The sequence below is a fragment of the Bufo bufo genome, chromosome 1, assembly GCF_905171765.1.
Source record: "Bufo bufo chromosome 1, aBufBuf1.1, whole genome shotgun sequence".
NCBI classification, from domain to species: domain Eukaryota; kingdom Metazoa; phylum Chordata; class Amphibia; order Anura; family Bufonidae; genus Bufo; species Bufo bufo.
Genome location: NC_053389.1, coordinates 840,385,218 through 840,409,285, shown reverse-complemented (window position 1 = coordinate 840,409,285; position 24,068 = coordinate 840,385,218). Strand labels below are relative to the sequence as shown.

Genomic DNA, 24,068 nt, shown 5'->3' with positions numbered 1-24,068 from the left:
GAGACAGAGGCCTGCAGAGCAGACACCAGAGACTGCACTGAGAGAGACAGAGGCCTGCAGAGCAGACACCAGAGACTGCACTGAGAGAGACAGAGGCCTGCAGAGCAGACACCAGAGACTGTGCACTGAGAGAGACAGAGGCCTGCAGAGCAGACACCAGAGACTGCGCACTGAGAGAGACAGAGGCCTGCAGAGCAGACACCAGAGACTGTGCACTGAGAGAGACAGAGGCCTGCAGAGCAGACACCAGAGACTGTGCACTGAGAGAGACAGAGGCCTGGAGAGCAGACACCAGAGACTGTGCACTGAGAGAGACAGAGGCCTGGAGAGCAGACACCAGAGACTGCGCACTGAGAGAGACAGAGGCCTGCAGAGCAGACACCAGAGACTGTGCACTGAGAGAGACAGAGGCCTGGAGAGCAGACACCAGAGACTGCGCACTGAGAGAGACAGAGGCCTGCAGAGCAGACACCAGAGACTGTGCACTGAGAGAGACAGAGGCCTGGAGAGCAGACACCAGAGACTGCGCACTGAGAGAGACAGAGGCCTGCAGAGCAGACACCAGAGACTGCGCACTGAGAGAGACAGAGGCCTGCAGAGCAGACACCAGAGACTGTGCACTGAGAGAGACAGAGGCCTGCAGAGCAGACACCAGAGACTGCGCACTGAGAGAGACAGAGGCCTGGAGAGCAGACACCAGAGACTGCGCACTGAGAGAGACAGAGGCCTGCAGAGCAGACACCAGAGACTGCGCACTGAGAGAGACAGAGGCCTGCAGAGCAGACACCAGAGACTGCGCACTGAGAGAGACAGAGGCCTGCAGAGCAGACACCAGAGACTGCGCACTGAGAGAGACAGAGGCCTGCAGAGCAGACACCAGAGACTGTGCACTGAGAGAGACAGAGGCCTGGAGAGCAGACACCAGAGACTGCGCACTGAGAGAGACAGAGGCCTGGAGAGCAGACACCAGAGACTGTGCACTGAGAGAGACAGAGGCCTGGAGAGCAGATACAGAGACTGTGCACTGAGCGCCGCTGGGCGAGACGTACAGCCGGGCGGTGACGGGGACACGAGAATCTGGATAGACAGGTTGTGGTCAGGGGAGAAAGTAGAAGGAGGAGAGAGCGCAGAGCACGGAAGAGATCACAGGTATATATGTATGTCACGGAGACCGTCCTGTACCCATAACCTAGTGAGAGACGTATATATATACTGAGCAGGGGTCCAATAGACTGTACAAGAAGGGGATACAGAGAGCTGAGGACTGTCTAACAGAGTGCACAGACACACCTCACTGAAGAGACAGTCCCGCTGGTGTGGATTCAGGCTTCTCGTCTTCGCTTTGGCCGTCTCGCAGGTGAGTGTCTGTCAGGTCGGGGCCGGCGCGTGACATCCAGTCGAGGTGGGGGTAACCCTCTGTCCAGTGCCTGCAGGGCCCCCACAATGAGGACCGCACTGGATTTGGGGGGTTGTAGTCCCCTTTAACGTTTCTTGTGGATACTGAAACCTGCTGTTATCATGTAAATGAGGCTCCTCCACCTCCTGCCTCTTCCTGCATTGTATGTACATAGTGACTATGCACAGCGCCTCCTGCCAGGACTGTGAGTGCGGCCATTATACTGTGTGAGGGGGGGTAACGCTGAGTGTGAGTGCGGCCATTATACTGTGTGAGTGAGGGTAACACTGAGTGTGAGTGCGGCCATTATACTGTGTGAGTGAGGGTAACGCTGAGTGTGAGTGAGGGTAACACTGAGTGTGAGTGAGGGTAACACTGAGTGTGAGTGCAGCCATTATACTGTGTGAGGGGGGTAACGCTGAGTGTGAGTGAGGGTAACACTGAGTGTGAGTGCGGCCATTATACTGTGTGAGGGGGGGTAACACTGAGTGTGAGTGAGGGTAACACTGAGTGTGAGTGCGGCCATTATACTGTGTGAGGGGGGGTAACGCTGAGTGTGAGTGCGGCCATTATACTGTGTGAGGGGGGGTAACACTGAGTGTGAGTGAGGGTAACACTGAGTGTGAGTGCGGCCATTATACTGTGTGAGGGGGGGTAACGCTGAGTGTGAGTGCGGCCATTATACTGTGTGAGGGGGGGTAACACTGAGTGTGAGTGAGGGTAACACTGAGTGTGAGTGCGGCCATTATACTGTGTGAGGGGGGGTAACACTGAGTGTGAGTGCGGCCATTATACTGTGTGAGGGGGGGTAACACTGAGTGTGAGTGAGGGTAACACTGAGTGTGAGTGCGGCCATTATACTGTGTGAGGGGGGGTAACGCTGAGTGTGAGTGCGGCCATTATACTGTGTGAGGGGGGGTAACACTGAGTGTGAGTGAGGGTAACACTGAGTGTGAGTGCGGCCATTATACTGTGTGAGGGGGGGTAACACTGAGTGTGAGTGAGGGTAACGCTGAGTGTGAGTGAGGGTAACACTGAGTGTGAGTGCGGCCATTATACTGTGTGAGGGGGGGTAACACTGAGTGTGAGGGGGGTAACGCTGAGTGTGAGTGCGGCCATTATACTGTGTGAGGGGGGGTAACGCTGAGTGAGGGTAACGCTGAGTGTGAGTGAGGGTAACACTGAGTGTGAGTGCAGCCATTATACTGTGTGAGGGGGGGTAACGCTGAGTGTGAGTGAGGGTAACGCTGAGTGTGAGTGCGGCCATTATACTGTGTGAGCGTGTGTAACACGGAGTGTGAGTGCAGCCATTATACTGTGTGAGGGGGGGTAACGCTGAGTGTGAGTGCAGCCATTATACTGTGTGAGCGTGTGTAACACGGAGTGTGAGCGGGTGTAACACTGAGTGTGAGTGCAGCCATTATACTGTGTGAGGGGGGGTAACGCTGAGTGTGAGCGGGTGTAACACTGAGTGTGAGTGCAGCCATTATACTGTGTGAGGGGGTAACGCTGAGTGTGAGTGAGGGTAACGCTGAGTGTGAGTGAGGGTAACACTGAGTGTGAGTGCGGCCATTATACTGAGTAATGTACTGCCAGACCAAGTGTGGGTGGGTGTAATACTGAGTGTGAGCGTGTGTCACAGTGTGTGCATCGCACTATACTGCCAGACTGTGATACTAGGCATTTGTCCATGTAACGTTGAATGATTGTGTATTTACACTTAGTGTGATAAACGACTGTTACCATTTAATGGGTATGTATTCAGTAAGTAAGTATTTGCTCACTATATACATTCAGACTGTAAAACTGAGTGTGACCATATAACAGTGGGTGAGAGTATAACATATACTGAGCGGACACACTGTATACAGTCAGACTGTGAGTGTGTATTCACACTGAGTATAACATATACTGAGCGGACACACTGTATACAGTCAGACTGTGAGTGTGTATTCACACGGAGTATACGTATACTGAGCAGACACTGTATACAGTCAGACTATGAGTGTGTATTCACACGGAGTATACCTATACTGAGCAGACACTGTATACAGTCAGACTATGAGTGTGTATTCACGCGGAGTATACCTATACTGAGCGGACACACTGTATACAGTCAGACTGTGAGTGTGTATTCACACGGAGTATACGTATACTGAGCAGACACTGTATACAGTCAGACTGTGAGTGTGTATTCACACTGAGTATAACATATACTGAGCAGACACTGTATACAGTCAGACTGTGAGTGTGTATTCACACTGAGTATAACATATACTGAGCGGACACACTGTATACAGTCAGACTGCGAGTGTATTCACGAGTATACCGTATACTGAGCAGACGCTGTCTACAATCAGACTGTGAGTGTGTAGTCAGAGTATACCATATACTGAGCAGACACTGTATACAGTCAGACTGTGAGTGTATATTTACACCGAGTATACCATATACTGAGCGGACACTCTGTATACAGTCAGACTGTGAGAGAGTATTCACACGGAGTATACGTATACTGAGCAGACACTGTATACAGCCAGACTGTGAGTGTGTATTCACACGGAGTATACGTATACTGAGCAGACACTGTATACAGTCAGACTGTGAGTGTGTATTCACATGGAGCATACCATATATTGAGCAGACACTGTATACAGTCAGACTGTGAGTGTGTATTCACACGGAGTATACCGTATACTGAGCAGACACTGTATACAGTCAGACTGTGAGTGTGTATTCACATGGAGCATACCATATATTGAGCAGACACTGTATACAGCCAGACTGTGAGTGTGTATTCACACGGAGTATACCGTATACTGAGCAGACACTGTATACAGTCAGACTGTGAGTGTGTATTCACATGGAGTATACGTATACTGAGCAGACACTGTATACAGTCAGACTGTGAGTGTGTATTCACACTGAGTATAACATATACTGAGCGGACACACTGTATACAGTCAGACTGTGAGTGTGTATTCACACAGAGTATACGTATACTGAGCAGACACTGTATACAGTGTGTATTCACATGGAGTATACGTATACTGAGTAGACACTGTATACAGTATACAGTGTCTGCTCAGTATATGTATACGCGGTGTTAATACACTCACAGTCTGACTGTATACAGTGTCTGCTCAGTATACGTATACTCCATGTGAATACACACTCAGTCTGGCTGTATACAGTGTCTGCTCAGTATACGTATACTCCGTGTGAATACACACTCAGTCTGACTGTATACAGTATACAGTCAGACTGTGAGAGTGTATTCACACGGAGTATATGTATACTGAGCAGACACTGTATACAGCCAGACTGTGAGTGTGTATTCACACGGAGTATACCTATACTGAGCAGACACTGTATACAGTCAGACTGTGAGTGTGTATTCACACGGAGTATACCTATACTGAGCAGACACTGTATACAGTTAGACTGTGAGTGTGTATTCACACGGAGTATACCTATACTGAGCAGACACTGTATACAGTCAGACTGTGAGTGTGTATTCACACGGAGTATACCATATACTGAGCAGACACTCGGTATACAGTCAGACTATGAGTGTGTATTCACACGGAGTATACCTATACTGAGCAGACACTGTATACAGTCAGACTATGAGTGTGTATTCACACGGAGTATACCTATACTGAGCAGACACTGTATACAGTCAGACTATGAGTGTGTATTCACGCGGAGTATACCTATACTGAGCAGACACTGTATACAGTCAGACTGTGAGTGTGTATTCACACGGAGTATACCTATACTGAGCAGACACTGTATACAGTCAGACTGTGAGTGTGTATTCACACGGAGTATACCATATACTGAGCAGACACTCGGTATACAGTCAGACTGTGAGTGTGTATTCACGCGGAGTCTACATATACTGAGCAGACACTGTATACAGTCAGACTGTGAGTGTGTATTCACACGGAGTATACCTATACTGAGCAGACACTGTATACAGTCAGACTGAGTGTGTATTCACACGGAGTATACCTATACTGAGCAGACACTGTATACAGTCAGACTGTGAGTGTGTATTCACACGGAGTATACCTATACTGAGCAGACACTGTATACAGTCAGACTGAGTGTGTATTCACACGGAGTATACCTATACTGAGCAGACACTCGGTATACAGTCAGACTATGAGTGTGTATTCACACGGAGTATACGTATACTGAGCAGACACTGTATACAGTCAGACTGAGTGTGTATTCACACGGAGTATACCTATACTGAGCAGACACTCGGTATACAGTCAGACTATGAGTGTGTATTCACACGGAGTATACCTATACTGAGCAGACACTGTATACAGTCAGACTGAGTGTGTATTCACACTGAGTATACCTATACTGAGCAGACACTGTATACAGTCAGACTGTGAGTGTGTATTCACACTGAGTATACCTATACTGAGCAGACATTGTATACAGTCAGACTGTGAGTGTGTATTCACACTGAGTATGCCTATACTGAGCAGACACTGTATACAGTCAGGCGCTTTCTATTCATGTAATAGTGAGTGTGCATGCTGTAAGTGTTGGGCTGGATGAGAGTGTATTACTGTGCCATGAAGGGCACACTCATTATACTGCAGGTCAGTGGGTTATAGATTGTAAGCTCTGTTGTCCAGGCTGTGAGGGATGTTCATGTCTGTTCTGTTCTGGTACTTGCAGGGGTCACGCCTGTGTCACCCGTGTATCATGTACCAGGGGCTGTACAGAAAACACAGAGAATCTTTGGCAGTACAGACACGTGTGGCTCTCCAGGTGATCCAGTTACGCCCTCCACACGTGAGGACAGACGTGGGGTGTGGCCGCTGAGCATGGGGTGTTCTTATTCTTACTGATTGTTTCCAAATTACCCAAGCAATTTCTGATATAGAGAGTGTTTATAAAAGCTGCGTGGACCAGGACCGCCTCATGTACGCCTGACATCACAAACCGCTCTGGGAGAAAGTAGTCACCCTTTCCAAATGTTCCCAGGATTACATACGTGTCACACGTTTCATTGTACCTGAGGAATAGGAGAACAGAGAAAGTTACCAAGAGAGTGGCTCCTGTAGAGAGCACTTGAGTATGTACTGATAGCATAGAGAGCAGTTCCTGTAGAGAGCAGATCCTGTAGAGAGCAGATCCTGTAGAGAGCACCTGGGGTATACAATGATGGGGTAGAGAGGGGATCCTGTAGAGAGCAGCCGGAGTACATGATAGGGTAGAGAGAAGATCCTGTAGAGAGCACCTGGAGTATACAATGATAGGGTAGAGAGGGGATCCTGTAGAGAGCACCTGGGGTATACAATGATAGGGTAGAGAGCAACTCCTGTAGAGAGCACCTGGGGTATACACTGATAGGGTAGAGAGCAACTCCTGTAGAGAGCACCTGGAGTATAAAATGATAGGGTAGAGAGCAGCTCCTGTAGAGAGCACCTGGGGTATACAATAATAGGGTAGAGAGCAGATCCTGTAGAGAACACTTGGGGTATACAACGATAGGGTAGAGAGAAGATCCTGTAGAGAGCACCTGGGGTATACAATGATGGGGTAGAGAGGGGATCCTGTAGAGAGCAGCCGGAGTATATGATAGGATAGAGAGCAGCTCCTGTAGAGAGCACCTGGGGTATACAATGATAGGGTAGAGAGGGGATCCTGTAGAGAGCACCTGGGGTATACAATGATGGGGTAGAGAGGGGATCCTGTAGAGAGCAGATCCTGTAGAGAGCACCTGGAGTATACAATGATGGGGTAGAGAGGGGATCCTGTAGAGAGCACCTGGAGTATACAATGATGGGGTAGAGAGGGGATCCTGTAGAGAGCACCTGGGGTATACAACGATAGGGTAGAGAGCATATCCTGTAGAGAGCACCTGGAGTATACAATGATAGGGTAAAGAGGGGATCCTGTAGAGAGTACATGGGGTATACCATGATAGGGTAAAGAGAAGATCCTGTAGAGAGCACCTGGAGTATACAATGATGGGGTAGAGAGTGGATCCTGTAGAGAGCACCTGGGGTATACAACGATAGGGTAGAGAGCAACTCCTGTAAAGAGCACCTGGGGTATACACTGATAGGGTAGAGAGCAACTCCTGTAGAGAGCACCTGGAGTATACAATGATAGGGTAGATAGGGGATCCTGTAGAGAGCACCTGGGGTATACAATGATAGGGTAGAGAGGGGCTCCTATACAGGACACCTGGGGTATACAATGATAGGGTAGAGAGCAACTCCTGTAGAGTGCACCTGGGGTATACAATGATAGGGTAAAGAGGGGCTCCTGTAGAGAGCACCTGGGGTATACAATGATGGGGTAGAGAGGGGATCCTGTAGAGAGCACCTGGGGTATACAATGATAGGGTAGAGAGCAACTCCTGTAGAGAGCACCTGGGGTATACAATGATAGGGTAGAGAGGGGCTCCTATACAGGACACCTGGGGTATACAATGATAGGGTAGAGAGCAACTCCTGTAGAGAGCACTTGGGGTATACAACGATAGGGTAAAGAGGGGCTCCTGTAGAGAGCACCTGGAGTATACAATGATGGGGTAGAGAGGGGATCCTGTAGAGAGCACCTGGAGTATACAATGATGGGGTAAAGAGGGGCTCCTGTAGAGAGCACCTGGGGTATACAATGATGGGGTAGAGAGGGGATCCTGTAGAGAGCACCTGGGGTATACAATGTTAGGGTAGAGAGCAACTCCTGTAGAGAGCACCTGGGGTATACAATGATAGGGTAGAGAGGGGATCCTGTAGAGAGCACCTGGGGTATACAATAATGGGGTAGAGAGGGGATCCTGTAGAGAGCACCTGGGGTATACAATAATGGGGTAGAGAGCAGATCCTGTAGAGAGCACCTGGGGTATACAATGATAGGGTAGAGAGGGGATCCTGTAGAGAGCACCTGGGGTATACAATGATAGGGTAGAGAGCAACTCCTGTAGAGAGCACCTGGGGTATACAATGATAGGGTAGAGAGCAACTCCTGTAGAGAGCACCTGGGGTATACAATGATGGGGTAGAGAGCAACTCCTGTAGAGAGCACCTGGGGTATACAATGATAGGGTAGAGAGGGGCTCCTGTAGAGAGCACCTGGGGTATACAATGATAGGGTAGAGAGGGGCTCCTGTAGAGAGCACCTGGGGTATACAATGAGAGGGTAGAGAGGGGCTCCTGTAGAGAGCACCTGGGGTATACAATGAGAGGGTAAAGAGCAACTCCTGTAGAGAGCACCTGGAGTATACAATGATGGGGTAGAGAGGGGCTCCTATACAGGACACCTGGAGTATACAATGATATGGTAGAGAGCAACTCCTGTAGAGAGCACCTGGAGTATACAATGATAGGGTAGATAGGGGATCCTGTAGAGAGCACCTGGGGTATACAATGATGGGGTAGAGAGGGGCTCCTATACAGGACACCTGGGGTATACAATGATAGGGTAGAGAGCAACTCCTGTAGAGAGCTCCTAGAGTATACAATGATAGGATAGAGAGGGGCTCCTATACAGGACACCTGGGGTATACAATGATGGGGTAGAGAGGTGAACCTTTAGAGAGCACCTGGAGTATACAATGAAGGGGTAGTGAGGGGATCCTGTAGAGAGTATATGGGGTATACAATGATAGGGTAGAGAAGGGATCCTGTACAGAGCACCTGGAGTATACAATGATGGGGTAGAGAGTGGATCCTATAAAGAGCACCTGGGGTACACAATGATAGGGTACAGAGGGGATCCTATAGAGCACTTGGGGTATATGATGTGGTAGAGAGCAGCTCCTGTAGAGAGCACCTGGAGTATACAATGATATGGTAAAGAGGGGATCCTGTAGAGAGTACATGGGGTATGCCATGATAGGGTAGAGAGTGGCTGGAATATACAATGATGGGGTAGAGAGGGGATCCTGTGGAGAGTACATGGGGTGTACAATGATAGGGTAGAGAGGGGATCCTGTGGAGAGTACATGGGGTGTACAATGATAGGGTAGAGAGGGGATCCTGTGGAGAGTACATGGGGTGTACAATGATAGGGTAGAGAGGGGATCCCGTAGAGACTTGGGTCATACAATGATATGGTAGAGATCAGCTCCTGTAGAGAGTGGCTGGAGTATACAATGATAGGGTAGAGATGGGCTCCTGTAGAGAGTATATGGGGTATACAGCAATAGGGTAGAGAGGGGCTCTTGTAGAGGGTACATGGGGTATAAAATGATAGGGTAGAGAGGGGATCCTTTAGAGAGTACATGGGGTATACAATAAGATGGTAAAGAGGGGATCCTGTAGAGGGCACCCGGGGTATACAATGATAGGGTAGAGAGGGACCCCTGTAGAGAGTACATGGGGTATACAATGATAGGATAGAGACTGGATTCTGTAGAAAGTATATGGGGTATGCAATGATAGGATAGAGAGGAGGTCTTGTACAGTGTATATGGGGTATGCAATGATGGAGTAGAGAGCGGATCCTGTAGAGAGTACATGGGGTATACAATGATATGGTAGAGAGGGGGCTCCTGTAGAAAGCACCTGGGGTATACAATGATATGGTAGAGAGGGGGCTCCTGTAGAGAGCACCTGGGGTATACAATGATATGGTAGAGAGGGGGCTCTGGTAGAGAGGGGTCTCCTGTAGAGAGTACATAGGGTATACAATGATATGGTAGAGATTGGCTTCTGTAGAGAGTACATGGGGTATACAATGATATGGTAGAGAGGGGGCTCTGGTAGAGAGGGGGCTCCTGTAGAGAGTACATAGGGTATACAATGATATGGTAGAGATTGGCTTCTGTAGAGAGTACATGGGGTATACAATGATATGGTAGAGAGGGGGCTCTGGTAGAGAGGGGGCTCCTGTAGAGAGTACATAGGGTATACAATGATATGGTAGAGATTGGCTTCTGTAGAGAGTACATGGGGTATACAATGATATGGTAGAGAGGGGGCTCTGGTAGAGAGGGGGCTCCTGTAGAGAGTACATAGGGTATACAATGATATGGTAGAGATTGGCTTCTGTAGAGAGTACATGGGGTATACAATGATATGGTAGAGAGGGGGCTCTGGTAGAGAGGGGGCTCCTGTAGAGAGTACATAGGGTATACAATGATATGGTAGAGATTGGCTTCTGTAGAGAGTACATGGGGTATACAATGATATGGTAGAGAGGGGGCTCTGGTAGAGAGGGGGCTCCTGTAGAGAGTACATAGGGTATACAATGATATGGTAGAGATTGGCTTCTGTAGAGAGTACATGGGGTATACAATGATATGGTAGAGAGGGGGCTCTGGTAGAGAGGGGGCTCCTGTAGAGAGTACATAGGGTATACAATGATATGGTAGAGATTGGCTTCTGTAGAGAGTACATGGGGTATACAATGATATGGTAGAGAGGGGGCTCTGGTAGAGAGGGGGCTCCTGTAGAGAGTACATAGGGTATACAATGATATGGTAGAGATTGGCTTCTGTAGAGAGTACATGGGGTATATGATGTGGTAGAGAGTGGCTCCTGTACCGTGTATATAGTGTATTGCGAGGTGAGGGACAGCGGAGGGGTAGGACTAGGGCAGGGTGTACATGTATGTGTCATGTTGGTGGCGGGGTTCCACGTGTCGGTGGTGGTGATATCCTGTTTATATCCTTGGTCGGGTGCGGCGTCTGCCCCCAGGAGGCATGAAATCAGCAGAAGGTGAAATCCTCATAATGAGTCATTACTAATTATCCCAAAATACAGCGACCTCACTGACCCCCTATATGACTCTTCTGTACTGACCCCCATATGACTCTTCTGTACTGACCCCCTATATGACTCTTCTGTACTGACCCCCATATGACTCTTCTGTACAGACCCCTATGGGTCTGTATTACCGTACAGGAGAGTGACGAGGTCGGTATTACTGTACAGGACAGTGATGGTGCTGGTGTTACCGTACAGGAGGGTGATCGGGTCAGTATTACTGTACCGGAGGATGATGGGGTCGGTATTACCGTACAGGAGGGTGACGGGGTTGGTATTACTGGACAGGAGGGTGACGGGTCGGTATTACCGTACAGGAAGGAGAAGGGGCCAGTATTACCATACAGGGGGGTGACTGGTTCGGTATTACTGTACAGGAGGGTGACGGGGTCAGTATTACCGTACAGGAGGGTGATGGGGTCAGTATTACCGTACAGGAGAATGACGGGGTCAGTATTACCGTACAGGAGGGTGACGGGGTCAGTATTACCGTACAGGAGGGTGACGGGTCGGTATTGCCGTACAGGAGGGTGACGGGGTCAGTATTACCGTACAGGAGGGTGACGGGGTCAGTATTACCGTACAGGAGGGTGACGGGGTCAGTATTACCGTACAGGAGGGTGACGGGGTCAGTATTACCGTACAGGAGGATGATGGGGTCGGTATTACCGTACAGGAGGGTGACTGGGTCGGTATTGCCATAGAGGAGGTTGACGGGGTCAGTATTGCCGTACAGGAGGGTGACAGGGTTGGTATTGCCATACAGGAGGGTGATGGGGTCGGTATTGCTGTACAGGAGGGTGACGGGTCGGTATTAACGTACAGGAGGATGAATGGGTCGGTATTACCGTACAGAAGGATGACAGGGTTGGTATCTCTGTACAGGAGGGTGACGGGGCAGTATTAACGTACAGTAGGATGACTGGGTCGGTATTAATATACAGGAGGATGATGGAGTCAGGTATTGCCGTACAGGAGGGCGACGGGTCGGTATTGCCGCACAGGAGGGTGACTGGGTCGGTTATACCGTACAGGAGGGTGACGGGGTCGGTATTGCCGTACAGGAGGGTGACCGGGTCGGTTATACCGTACAGGAGGGTGATGGGGTCGGTTATACCGTACAGGAGGGTGACGGGGTCGGTTATACCGTACAGAAGGGTGACTGAGTCGGTATTGCCGTACAGGAGGGTGACGGGGTCGGTTATACCGTACAGGAGGGTGACTGGGTCGGTTATACCCTACAGGAGGGTGACGGGGTCGGTATTGCTGTACAGGAGGGTGACGGGGTCGGTTATACCGTACAGGAGGGTGACGGGGTCGGTTATACCGTACAGGAGGGTGACGGGGTCGGTATTGCCGTACAGGAGGGTGACGGGGTCTGTTATACTGTACAGGAGGGTGACTGGGTAGGTTATACCGTACAGGAGGGTGACTGGGTCTGTTATACCGTACAGGAGGGTGACGGGGTCTGTTATACCGTACAGGAGGGTGACTGGGTCGGTTATACCGTACAGGAGGGTGATGGGGTCGGTTATACCGTACAGGAGGGTGACGGGGTCAGTATTGCCGCACAGGAGGGCGACTGGGTCGGTATTGCCATACAGGAGGGTGATGGGGTCGGTTATACCGTACAGGAGGGTGACGGGGTCGGTATTGCCATACAGGAGGGTGACTGGGTCAGTTATACCCTACAGGAGGGTGACGGGGTCGGTATTGCCGTACAGGAGGGTGACTGGGTCGGTTATACCGTACAGGAGGGTGATGGGGTCGGTTATACCGTACAGGAGGGTGACGGGGCCGGCATCTCTGTACTGTACAATGATGGGTTCAGTGATTCATGCGTGTTTTGATCGTCCTGTCTCTTCCTCATTCCTCTCATGTCCGTACATGTTGTGTCTGGTTTTCCCACACGTGAGGTGAGGATGAGAACATGGAGCAGGCGTGTCCTGCCACTCAGTCTGTTGTGTGTATACAGTGTGGCGGACGTATGCTGTCCCCTGAATAAACCACAAGAACGGGCGTCGTACGGCACCATAAATCTCACCCGTCATCTCAGCGCCACAGACACGTCTTCTCTCCTGACCGGTGGCCTCTTCTCTCCAGGTGCTGAGATGGTGACAGAAGAAGGGAGCGACTGGCTGCTCGCTGTCCTGCGGGAGGTCCAGCTGGAGCAATTCCACTCCAAAATCCAGGATGAACTCAACGTCACGCGACCGGGACACTTCGACTTTGTCAAACCATTTGACTTGGATCAGATCGGAATGGGAAGACCAGGTAGGATTCTTATAACATGATGGGGGATGTAGTGCTTTATGGGTCTGTGGAAGAATATTATTCATGATGAGCTTGCATCCTCTGACATGATGGGGATGTAGTACTTTGTGAGTATGAGACCTTTTTACTCATGGTAGATGCAGGATTCATGATAGGGGATGTAGTGTTGATATCGGAGGAAGTGTATCCCATAATGGACTGAAATATCGGGTTCATTATGGGGTAAGTAGTACTTAGTGCATATGAGCCGTTATCAGATACACAATACATGATGGGGGATGTAATGCTCTGCCGTCCTCACCGCTTTGTTCTGATAGGAAAGTGACTTGTCCTCCGTCCTTTACATAAGACTCCTGGTCTCGTGGTCTTATTATGGCTTCACTTCTGCCGTGTCTGAAACTTTCGTGTTGCGTGTTGTGAGTCATAGGACGGGTCTCTTATTTCATATGGAGTGGAGATATGTCATTCCTGGAGCAGCTCAGGAGAGGGAAGTTGTTAACATTCTGCACATTCATTGTGATCCTAAACATCTGGCCATCAGGTCCCATACTACATTTTCATCTCAGACCCCTCATAGATGCAACATCTCCTGTCCACCAGGTCCTATACTACATCTTCATCTCAGACCTCTCATAGATGCATAATCTCCTGTCCACCAGGTCCTATACTACATCTTCATCTCAGACCCCTCATAGTTGCATCATCTCCTGTCCACCAGGTCCCATACTACATCTTCATCTCAGACCTCTCATAGATGCATCATCTTCTGTCCACCAGGTCCTATACTACATCTTCATCTCAGACCCCTCATAGATGGATCATCTTCTGTCCACCAGGTCCTATACTACATCTTCATCTAAGACCCCTCATAGATTCATCATCTCCTGTCTGCCAGGTCCCATACTACATCTTCATCTCAGACCTCTCATAGATGCATCATCTTCTGTCCACCAGGTCCTATACTACATCTTCATCTCAGACCCCTCATAGATGGATCATCTTCTGTCCACCAGGTCCTATACTACATCTTCATCTAAGACCCCTCATAGATTCATCATCTCCTGTCTGCCAGGTCCCATACTACATCTTCATCTCAAACCTCTCATAGATGCATCATCTCCTGTCCACCAGGTCCCATACTACATCTTCATCTCAGACCTCTCATAGATGCATCATCTCCTGTCCACCAGGTCCCATACTACATCAACATCTCCTGTCCACTAGCTCCTATATTACATCATGCAATGATTTGTAAATCCCATCGACCCATTTATTCACAGTAGATTACAGAACATAGATATCATAATATCAGAACATAACAGATGACAGAACATAATATCAGATGATGAAGGGGAGACATTTTACCATTTTATGGAAAAAACCCCCACTAATTTAGAACTTGATGGCAGCAACGCAGCTCAAAAACGTTGGGCCATGTCAACCATTGTGTAGCCTCCTCTCTGGACAGGGCGGTGTCTCCCATTGTGTAGTCACCCCTCGGGACAGCTTCATGTCTTCCATCGTGTAGCCTCCACTCTTAACAGTCTGTAAAGGTCTGGGAAGTGAGGAGGCCAGTTGCTGGAGTTTTGTGAGAGAAATGCTGTCCCATTCTTGTCTGATGTCAGATTTCAGCTGCCCCACAGTCCAGGGTTGTCTTTGCCAGATTTTTTGCTTCATAATGCACCAAATGTTTTCTGTTGGTGAGAGGTTTGGATGCAGGTGGCCATTTCAGCACCCGGACTCTGAAGCCATGCTGTTGTGATGGATGCAAGATGTGGTTTAGCAGTGTCTTGCTGAAATGTACAAGGCCTTCCCTGAAAGAGACGTCTGGATGGAGCATATGTTGTTCTTGAACCTCCATATACTGCTCACCACTGATAGTGTCTCTCCAGATGTGTAAGCTGCCCACATCATAGTCACTAATACACCCCCAATACCATCAGAGGTGCTGATAACAAGATGGATGGTCCCTCTTATCTTGAGTCCGCAGAACACGGCACCTGTGTTTTCCAAAAAGATTTTTTGGAACAGTTTTCCATTTTACCCCAGTCCATTTTAAATGACCAGGTCCAATACTATATCTTCAACCCAGACCCCTCATAGGTTCATCATCTCCTGTTCACCAGGTCTCATACTACATCATCATCTACTGTCAACCAAGTCCTATATCACGTCATCATCTATGTCCCACAAGCCATATACTATATCAACATCTCCTGTCCACCAGGTCATATTATAAACCATCATCTCCTGTATCCCAGGTCCTATACTACATCAGTATTTCCTGTCCACCAGGTGTTATTCTACCTCATCATATCCTATCCACCAGGTCTTATTCTACGTCATTGTCTCTTGTCCACCAAGTCCTATATTACATGATCCTCACCTATCCACCAGGTCCTATACTACATCATCATCTCCTGTCCACCAAGTCCTATACCTACATCATTCTTTTCTTTTTACCAAGTCTCTTTCTACATAATCCTCACTTATCCACCAGGTCTTATTCTACATCATTAGCTGGTCCTTAAAATGTTTTACAATTAGGTAAATCCAACCTCAGATGAACAAAAACACATAACAGATTTCACCTTGTCAAAAATGAAGTCAAAATGGTGTGTGGAAAAACTAAGTTCACCCCATGAATAAGTAGCTTGCTGAGCAGCAATAACTTGAAGTCCTGGTTTTCTGGATGACTTTTTCAGTCTCTCACATGGTTCTGGAGGAATTTTAGCCCACTCTCCTTTACCACATTCTTCACGTCATTGAGGTTTGTGGGCATTCATTTATGCACAGCTCTCTTGGCTGTTGGATAGATGTCCTCGCATTTGACACTAGAATAATTTGGTATACAGAGGAGTTCAGGACTGCAAGATTGTGGCTGAAAAACAAGCCCAAATCATTCCCCGCCACCCCATGCTGGACAGCAAGTATGAGGGGTTTCTGCTGATAAGCAGTGTTTGGTTTTCACCAGATTTGGTGCTGTACATTATTGCCAAACATCTCCATTTTGTTCTCATCTGTCCAAAGAAGATTGTCCCAGAAGTCTTGTGGTTTGTTCAGACTTTGCAGTCAGTCTAGACCCATCATCCACTGTCTCCAGTCAGTCTAGACCCATCATCCACCATCTCCAGTCAGTCTAGACCCATCATCCACCATCTCCAGTCAATCTAGACCCATCATCCACTGTCTCCAGTCAGTCTAGACCCATTATCCACCATCTCCAGTCAATCTAGACCCATCATAAACCATCTACTGTCTTTTAAGTCCTCTGTAGATTCTTGGTCTGGCTCTGGCATCTCTTCCCTCAGGTTGGTCGGATTGTTATTTCTTCATCATATTTACCTCTGACAATTTTCAAATTTCAGCACAGAGAAGACTCTTTGAAGCACTGAAGCGAAGGAAGCCTCCAGTGCGCCCAAAATCGTGGATGTACAAGGTAAGAGCCCCTGATATAACAAGAAGGACCCCAGGCAGTGGAGTAGAAGGTCTCCAGATGACCATTTTTCCAGATATGAGAGATTTCTGGGACAGACAAATCTGGAACTGTGCAAATAATCCACTAGTTTACATCAACACGCTGAGGACCTCATCTCTGCTAGAAACATTTTTCTTCAACTTATCTGTAGGTCTCTATCTACCTAAATGATGGGATTTGTAGTAGGGACAATGACCTTTACCCTACCATCACCCCTTCTTCAGGTGTAAATGGAAGCGCCACTTATTTAATGGATGCTTGTGTCTATGGTGGTAAATCCATCACACCACACTTCATTAGAATCTGATATTTTATATTGGTTGCTAGTTGTCCCTTTCCATTTGGGGCTTCAACTTTGTGGCTACAGCTGTTCTATAAGGGGAGCTCCATCTAAATGTAGTAGAGTCCCATGGCACAGGAAGAATGTAGGTGGAGTTCCCTTTGAAGAGTAAGTTGGCTGCTTTGAGTGACCCCTGTGAGGACAGGTGGTTGTTGTCTCCGCTGCAGGTGATCTTTGTATCACACTCTCTGGCATCCACAGCACAGTTCACACAAGTGACTCACCGGCAGTGGGTGCGCCCATGGGTGAAGTCAATTCACTGCCGGCTGTTTACTCACTATTAGCAAGATGATAATTAGCTAAAGCTTATCAATTAGATTCACGTTGACTGGCAGGTGAGGAGGAGTCAGTAAAGGCTTCCGCTCTGGAAAGGGTTGGCCAGCCTCATCTTTGAGAAAGTTTCCATGAGAGCTTTCTATTAAGACTTTTCAGGAGAACTTTCTATGAGAACTCTCTATTAGAACGTTTAATAGGAAATTTTCATTCAAACTTTCTATTAGAGCTTTCCGTGAGAACTTCAGGACTCTCCATGAGTATTTTCTAGTAGACCTTTCCATGAGAACATTACATCCTAATGGCTCCACCCAGAGTTAGCCATTTCTTTGGAGACTCGTATAACTGGGTCTTAGGCATCCTCGACTCGATGGTTCTCTGGGTCATCAGAAGACACTGGGTGGAGTTACACTTTAGGGTTGTACATTACAGTGATGTCAGCAGTGGGTGCAGAGCTCTGAAATCCTTCTATAGTGTAAACTTCATCTGTTGGTTCTCACTTACCTCTTATTTTTCCTTCCCAGATGTTCTCCACAAGAAGCCCTGACAGCCCAGATTCTGCCCCATTCCCGGATTCTGTCATCTCGCCATCGTCTTCCTCCCCCAAGGGGGATCCAGACTGCTCCCTGAAATGCCTGATCAACGAGCGGGACCTAAGCCTGTTTGAGCGCTTGGGGGATGGATGTTTTGGTGTGGTCAGAAGAGGAGAGTGGAGGATACCGGGCGGAAGAGTGGTACGTGACTGTTGTGCTGGCACCTGGAGGATCATGGGATAGATTTTGGTGGATCCTTTCATATAATGGCGCGGTATATCTCCACAGGTGAATGTCGCAGTGAAGTCCCTCCGGTCAGATGCTGGCTCAGACCCCGACGCGCTGGTCGATTTCCTGCAGGAGGTGAATTCCATGTACGCCTTGGATCACCCGCACCTCATACGCCTGTACGGTGTGGTCCTGGCACAGCCGCTGAAGATGGTAAGTAACCGCCTTGCTATCCTGAGGTTGGGACAGGGGTTCAGTCAGTAGAGGACTATGTCATCTGGTGGTTTCTGTGGTTACAGGTGACGGAGCTGGCACCTCTGGGATCCCTCCATGACACCCTGCGCTCACGTTACGGCACCTTCCCTCTGCCGCTCTTGTGGTCGTACGCCATGCAGATTGCCTCAGGCATGAGCTACCTGGAATCCCGCAAGTTCATCCACCGGGACCTGGCAGCACGAAACATCCTGATGAGCAGCGAGGAGGTGGTGAAGATTGGCGACTTCGGGCTGATGAGGGCCCTGAACGGGCACAACGACCATTACATCATGTCTGCTCACCGCAAGATTCCCTTCGCATGGTGAGACCCCGTATGATGCAGTGCAAGGGGGGCAAGGCACGAAGTTCTACGAGCACACACGTGACTCTTACATTATCTTCTAGGTGTTCCCCAGAAAGTCTAAAGATCGGCACCTTCTCTCACCCGTCCGATGTCTGGATGTTTGGGGTCACCCTGTGGGAGATGTTCACCTATGGCCAGGAGCCTTGGCTGGGATTAAGTGGACGACAGGTACCCCACAAGTTCTACACCTGGGGGGGGATAACATGGGGTCCTCTATATGATGGTTTCTATAAGCTTCCTCGTCTCTCACCAGATCCTGAACAAAATTGACCGTGAGGGCGAGCAGCTGGAGCGGCCGGATGATTGCCCACAGGGCCTGTACTCCATCATGATGAGGTGCTGGGCCCACAAACCAGAGCATCGCCCCAACTTCAGCAGCCTGATGGCCCTGATCCAGGAGGTAAGCAGCACCCCAATACTGCATCCTGAGAAACCGGTTTCTCTTCTGTACCCCCTCTTCTCTTCTGTACCCCCTCTTCTCTTCTGTACCCCCTCTTCTCTTCGGTACCCCCTCTTCTCTTTGGTACTCCCTCTTCTCTTTGGTACTCCCTCTTCTCTTTGGTACCCCCTCTTCTCTTCGGTACCCCCTCTTCTCTTCTGTACTCCCTCTTCTCTTCGGTACCCCCTCTTGTCTTTGGTACCCCCTCTTGTCTTCTGTGCATCCTTTTCTCTTCGGTACCCTCTCTTCTCTTCGGTACCCCCTCTTCTCTACCCCCTCTTCTTTTCTCTACCCCCTCTTCTTTTCTCTACCCCCTCTTCTCTTCGGTACCCCCTCTTCTCTTCTGTACCCTCTCTTCTCTTCAGTACCCCCTCTTGTCTTTGGTACCCCCTCTTCTCTTCTGTACATCCTTTTCTCTTCGGTACCCCCTCTTCTCTTTGGTACCCTCTCTTCTCTTCAATACCCCCTCTTGTCTTTGGTACCCCCTCTTCTCTTCTGTACATCCTTTTCTCTTCGGTACCCTCTCTTCTCTTCTGTACCCCCTCTTCTCTTTGGTACCCTCTCTTCTCTTCGGTACCCCCTCTTCTCTTCGGCACCCCCTCTTCTCTTCTGTACCCCCTTTTCTCTTCGGCACCCCCTTTTCTCTTCGGCACCCCCTCTTCTCTTCGGCACCCCCTCTTCTCTTTGGTACCCCCTCTTCTCTTTGGTACCCCCTCTTCTCTTCGGTACCCCCTCTTCTCTTCAGCACCCACTCTTCTCTTCAGCACCCACTCTTCTCTTCTGTACCCCCTCTTGTCTTTGGTACCCCTCTTCTCTTCTGTACCCCCTTTTCTCTTCGGCACCCCCTCTTCGCTTCGGTACCCCCTCTTCTCTACCCCCTCTTCTCTTCGGTACCCCCTCTTTTCTTCAGCACCCTCTTTTCCGTTCCTGTACCCCCAGTCTTTACACTTGGTCTGACCGGCATGTTTTGGCAGGCGCGGCCAGTTGAGGTTCGGGTGCTGCAGGATGTGGTGGATGCCAATTTGCTGCGTCTGGACGCTGGGGACGTGGTCACCCTCATTGATGCCGGGTAGGTTCTCCTGGTACAGGGACTGCAGTGAAGATTTGGGGTTCCCCTCATCTTTTCAACCCATCAATCACTTTCCTCCTTCTTTTGGTTCTTAGGTCGGACTTGCAGATGTGGAGGGGGCAGAACCGCCGAACCCTGAAAGTGGGACAGTTCCCATCTTCACTGGTCAGCCCGGAGGACATGGCTCAGGCGCGGAGCTGTGTACAGATGACGAGCGGCCTGGGGAAGCTGTCCCTGGGAGATGCTGAAGCTGAGAGCGAGTGAGTAGACAGAGGAGGCTCTGCCCAGTGTGCTGCGGTAGTCAGGAGGCTCTGCCCAGTATATAGCTGGCTCTAGGATGTAGTCAGGAGGCTCTGCCCAGTATATAGCTGGCTCTAGGATGTAGTCAGAAGGCTCTGCCCAGTATATAGCTGGCTCTAGGATGTAGTCAGGAGGCTCTGCCCAGTATATAGCTGGCTCTAGGATGTAGTCAGGAGGCTCTGCCCAGTATATAGCTGGCTCTAGGATGTAGTCAGAAGGCTCTGCCCAGTATCTAGCTGGCTCTAGGATGTAGTCAGGAGGCTCTGCCCAGTATATAGCTGGCTCTAGGATGTAGTCAGGAAGTTTCACCCAGTATATGGCCGGCTCTAGGATGTAGTCAGGAAGCTTCACCCAGTATATGGCCGGCTCTAGGATGTAGTCAGGAGGCTCTGCCCAGTATATGGCCGGCTCTAGGATGTAGTCAGGCGGCTCTGCCCAGTATTTACTTGTTGTGTTTCTTCCAGGAGGAGGAACAGAGGGAAGGAAGCTGCACGGAGAGGAGGAGGCGCAGGAGGAGGAGTGAAGTTACTGCGCATGCAGGGTGAGTGCCCGTTTTATGGTCACCTTTGGGTGGCTCCTCCCATCGTGGGGTACACTGGACGCCCCCCACTGACCTCCCTCTTTCTCCAATCAGGGCTCTCAAAAAGTCTGGAGTCTCTGTCAGACTTCAGTCAGCAGAACACTCGTCAGAACCGGCCCGGACCCAAGATCCGCGTGCGAGACTTGGAGAGCTCTCCGCCCCGTGAGCCGTCCCCCAGAAGAATGAGCGACCTCCCGCCCCGGAGGATCCTCGCCAACCTCCGCCCCCCTGTCCTGCCCAAACCAAAACAGCCTGCCCCCAAGGAGAGGCACCTCCCCCTTCCCAGCATGGACTACCCCTCCCCACAGATGAGCCGCACCAGCAAAGAGAAGTTCTCATCATCTCCGGCCCTGGCACCTGCTGGGGATGTAGTCCATCGTTTACCGTCAGACGGAAAGACGGCGTCACCGAAAGGAGGCTCAGCCGAGAGCGACCTCCAGAGGAAGGTCAAGGAGGTAAGACCGCCAGCTAATGACCTCCCCCATCATCCCATGATGAGCCTGACTGCAGCTCTAGATGTGACTGGAGTGCGAAACACGGTGTAATAGGCACTGACTGCAGCTCTGGGTGTGACTGGAGTATAAGACATGATGGAACAGTGAGGCACTGACTGCAGCTCTGGATGTGACTGGAGTATAAGATATGATGGAACAGTGAGGCACTGACTGCAGCTCTGGATGTGACTGGAGTATAAGATATGATGGAACAGTGAGGCACTGACTGCAGCTGTGGGTGTGACTGGAGTATAAGATATGATGGAACAGTGAGGCACTGACTGCAGCTGTGGGTGTGACTGGAGTATAAGACATGATGGAACAGAAGAATAGTGACTGCAGCTCTGGGTGTGACTGGAGTATAAGACATGATGGAACAGCAGAGTAGCGACTGCAGCTCTGGATGTCACTGGAGTATAAGACATGATGTAACAGCAGAATAGTGACTGCAGCTCTGGATGTCACTGGAGTATAAGACATGATGTAACAGCAGAATAGTGACTGCAGCTCTGGATGTGACTGGAGTGTAAGACAGGATGTACCAGAAGAATAGTGACTGCAGCTCTGGATGTGACTGGAGTGTATGGATTGATGTAAAATAAGAATAGTGAGTGCAGCTCTGGATGTGACTGGTGTATGAGACATGATGTAACAGCAGAATAGTGAGTGCAGCTCTGGATGTGACTGGTGTATAAGACATGTCACAGCAGAATAGTGACTGGAGCTCTGTATGTGACTGGAGTATAAGACATTATGTAACAGCAGAGTAGTGACTGCAACGCTGTATGTGACTGGAGTGTAGGACATAACATGATTGCAGCTCTGGATGTGACTGGAGTATAAGATGTGACACTGAGCTTTTTCTTCTGTTCAGGTGGAGGAGCGAGTTCATGGAGTGACAACAGAAGAGAGCCGGGGCGCCCTGCGTAGCTATGGTGGTGATGTCAGCCGTGCTGTGCAGTCTCTGAAGGTGAGTAGTCCTCTATGTCTGGAGATGATGGTGGCGATCAGTGTGTTCTCCGTGTCTGGAGATGATGGTGGTGATCAGTGTGTCCTCTATGTCAGGACATGATTGTGGTGATCAGTGCGTCCTCCGTGTCTGGAGATGATGATGATGATGATGATCAGTGTGTCCTCCATGTCTGGAGATGATGGTGGTGATCAGTGCGTCCTCCGTGTCTGGAGATGATGATGATGATCAGTGTGTCCTCCATGTCTGGAGATGATGATGGTGATCAGTGTGTCCTCCATGTCTGGAGATGATGATGATCAGTGTGTCCTCCATGTCTGGAGATGATGGTGGTGATCAGTGTGTGCTCCATGTCTGGAGATGATGGTGGTGATCAGTGTGTCCTCCATGTCTGGAGATGACGGTGGTGATCAGTGTGTCCTCCATGTCTGGAGATGACAGTGGTGATGAGTCTGACCTGTGTAACCCTTTGTTCTCCGCACAGGTAGAGCAGCTGTACAATGTGAGTCGGCACAGTAAGGAGGATTGCCGGCGGATCCTGGAGAAGTGTCAGTGGAACCTGGAGGCTGCTTCCCGCTACGTCCTGCGCAGAGCCTTGCACCCCCAGTGACCCGGGCCACCAAAGTGAACTGGAACCTTGCTTACTCAGTGGGTGGACAGAGTCCATGAAGACTGAGGACGCCCCGCGTGGCTCATGGGGTCTGCTAGGAAGGACGGGCAGACGGTGGTTGCCATATTGAGGACCCTGGGGTGCTGGACGTCTCAGGGGGTCATGGTGAACCCTAAATGACTCAGGAACAGAACCTGCTGTACATTTACCACCAGATGGTATTGTACGTTACAGGAGAGGCAGGAAGTGTTATCAGAGGGTCACAGCTGTCATCTTGGAGGTGACATCTGCAAGAACTAAAAGTGTGTCCTCATGACCAAATCTGTGCCAAAATCTTCTGTGGTATTAATGTGGACTTGTTGGAGGACTACAGCTCCCAGCATAGATGAAGAACATTGCTGGCAGACATGTGAAGCCAATATGCAGTATTAGGACATTACACACATGAAGGAGAACCGCATGTTATTAGCGGATGTAATAAACCTATAATCACTCTGATGCCGCTCGTCTGTGTCCTTCTTTATCAGCTGCGCACAATGTGGACCAACAGCTGCTTCACCCCATAGTATCCAATCCAAAGCAGAATGAGAGGACACATCATACTACCCACTGCTGAGCCTCACAGCTAGAGGAGTGGTATATGGTTGGGTTTAGGTCTTGAGGAGTGGTATACGGTTGGGTGCAGGTATTGAGGGATGGTATACGGTTGGGTG

The 24,068-nt window shown here is 49.6% G+C and overlaps 1 protein-coding gene across 4 annotated transcripts; it reads left to right on the top strand.

Moving 5' to 3' along the window:
• The first annotated feature begins 974 nt into the window (after positions 1-974).
• On the top strand, positions 975-23,853 carry TNK1 (tyrosine kinase non receptor 1). 4 transcript variants are annotated; one of them, XM_040415412.1, is made up of 14 exons: positions 975-1,149; positions 13,252-13,422; positions 16,791-16,861; positions 18,038-18,247; positions 18,335-18,487; positions 18,574-18,851; positions 18,935-19,061; positions 19,147-19,293; positions 20,307-20,401; positions 20,497-20,661; positions 21,166-21,242; positions 21,336-21,736; positions 22,650-22,745; positions 23,230-23,853. In XM_040415412.1, the coding sequence occupies exons 2-14, from the start codon at positions 13,260-13,262 to the stop codon at positions 23,353-23,355; spliced, it is 2,109 nt and encodes a 702-aa protein (XP_040271346.1). In that variant the 5' UTR covers positions 975-1,149; positions 13,252-13,259; the 3' UTR covers positions 23,356-23,853. The 4 variants fall into 4 exon arrangements, with proteins under 4 accessions (XP_040271346.1, XP_040271347.1, XP_040271345.1 ...); XM_040415413.1 differs by having other exon boundaries at positions 975-1,157; XM_040415411.1 differs by having other exon boundaries at positions 975-1,357.
• Positions 23,854-24,068: the final 215 nt, after the last annotated feature.

Excerpts from the sequence above, each read along its gene's own strand:
- TNK1 (XM_040415410.1), top strand. The coding sequence starts at position 13,026 with ATGTCCGTACATGTTGTGTCTGGTTTTCCCACACGTGAGGTGAGGATG. Across the intron at positions 18,248-18,334 it reads GGATACCGGGCGGAAGAGTG|GTGAATGTCGCAGTGAAGTC; the intron begins GTACGTGACTGT and ends ATATCTCCACAG. Across the intron at positions 19,294-20,306 it reads TGATGGCCCTGATCCAGGAG|GCGCGGCCAGTTGAGGTTCG; the intron begins GTAAGCAGCACC and ends ATGTTTTGGCAG.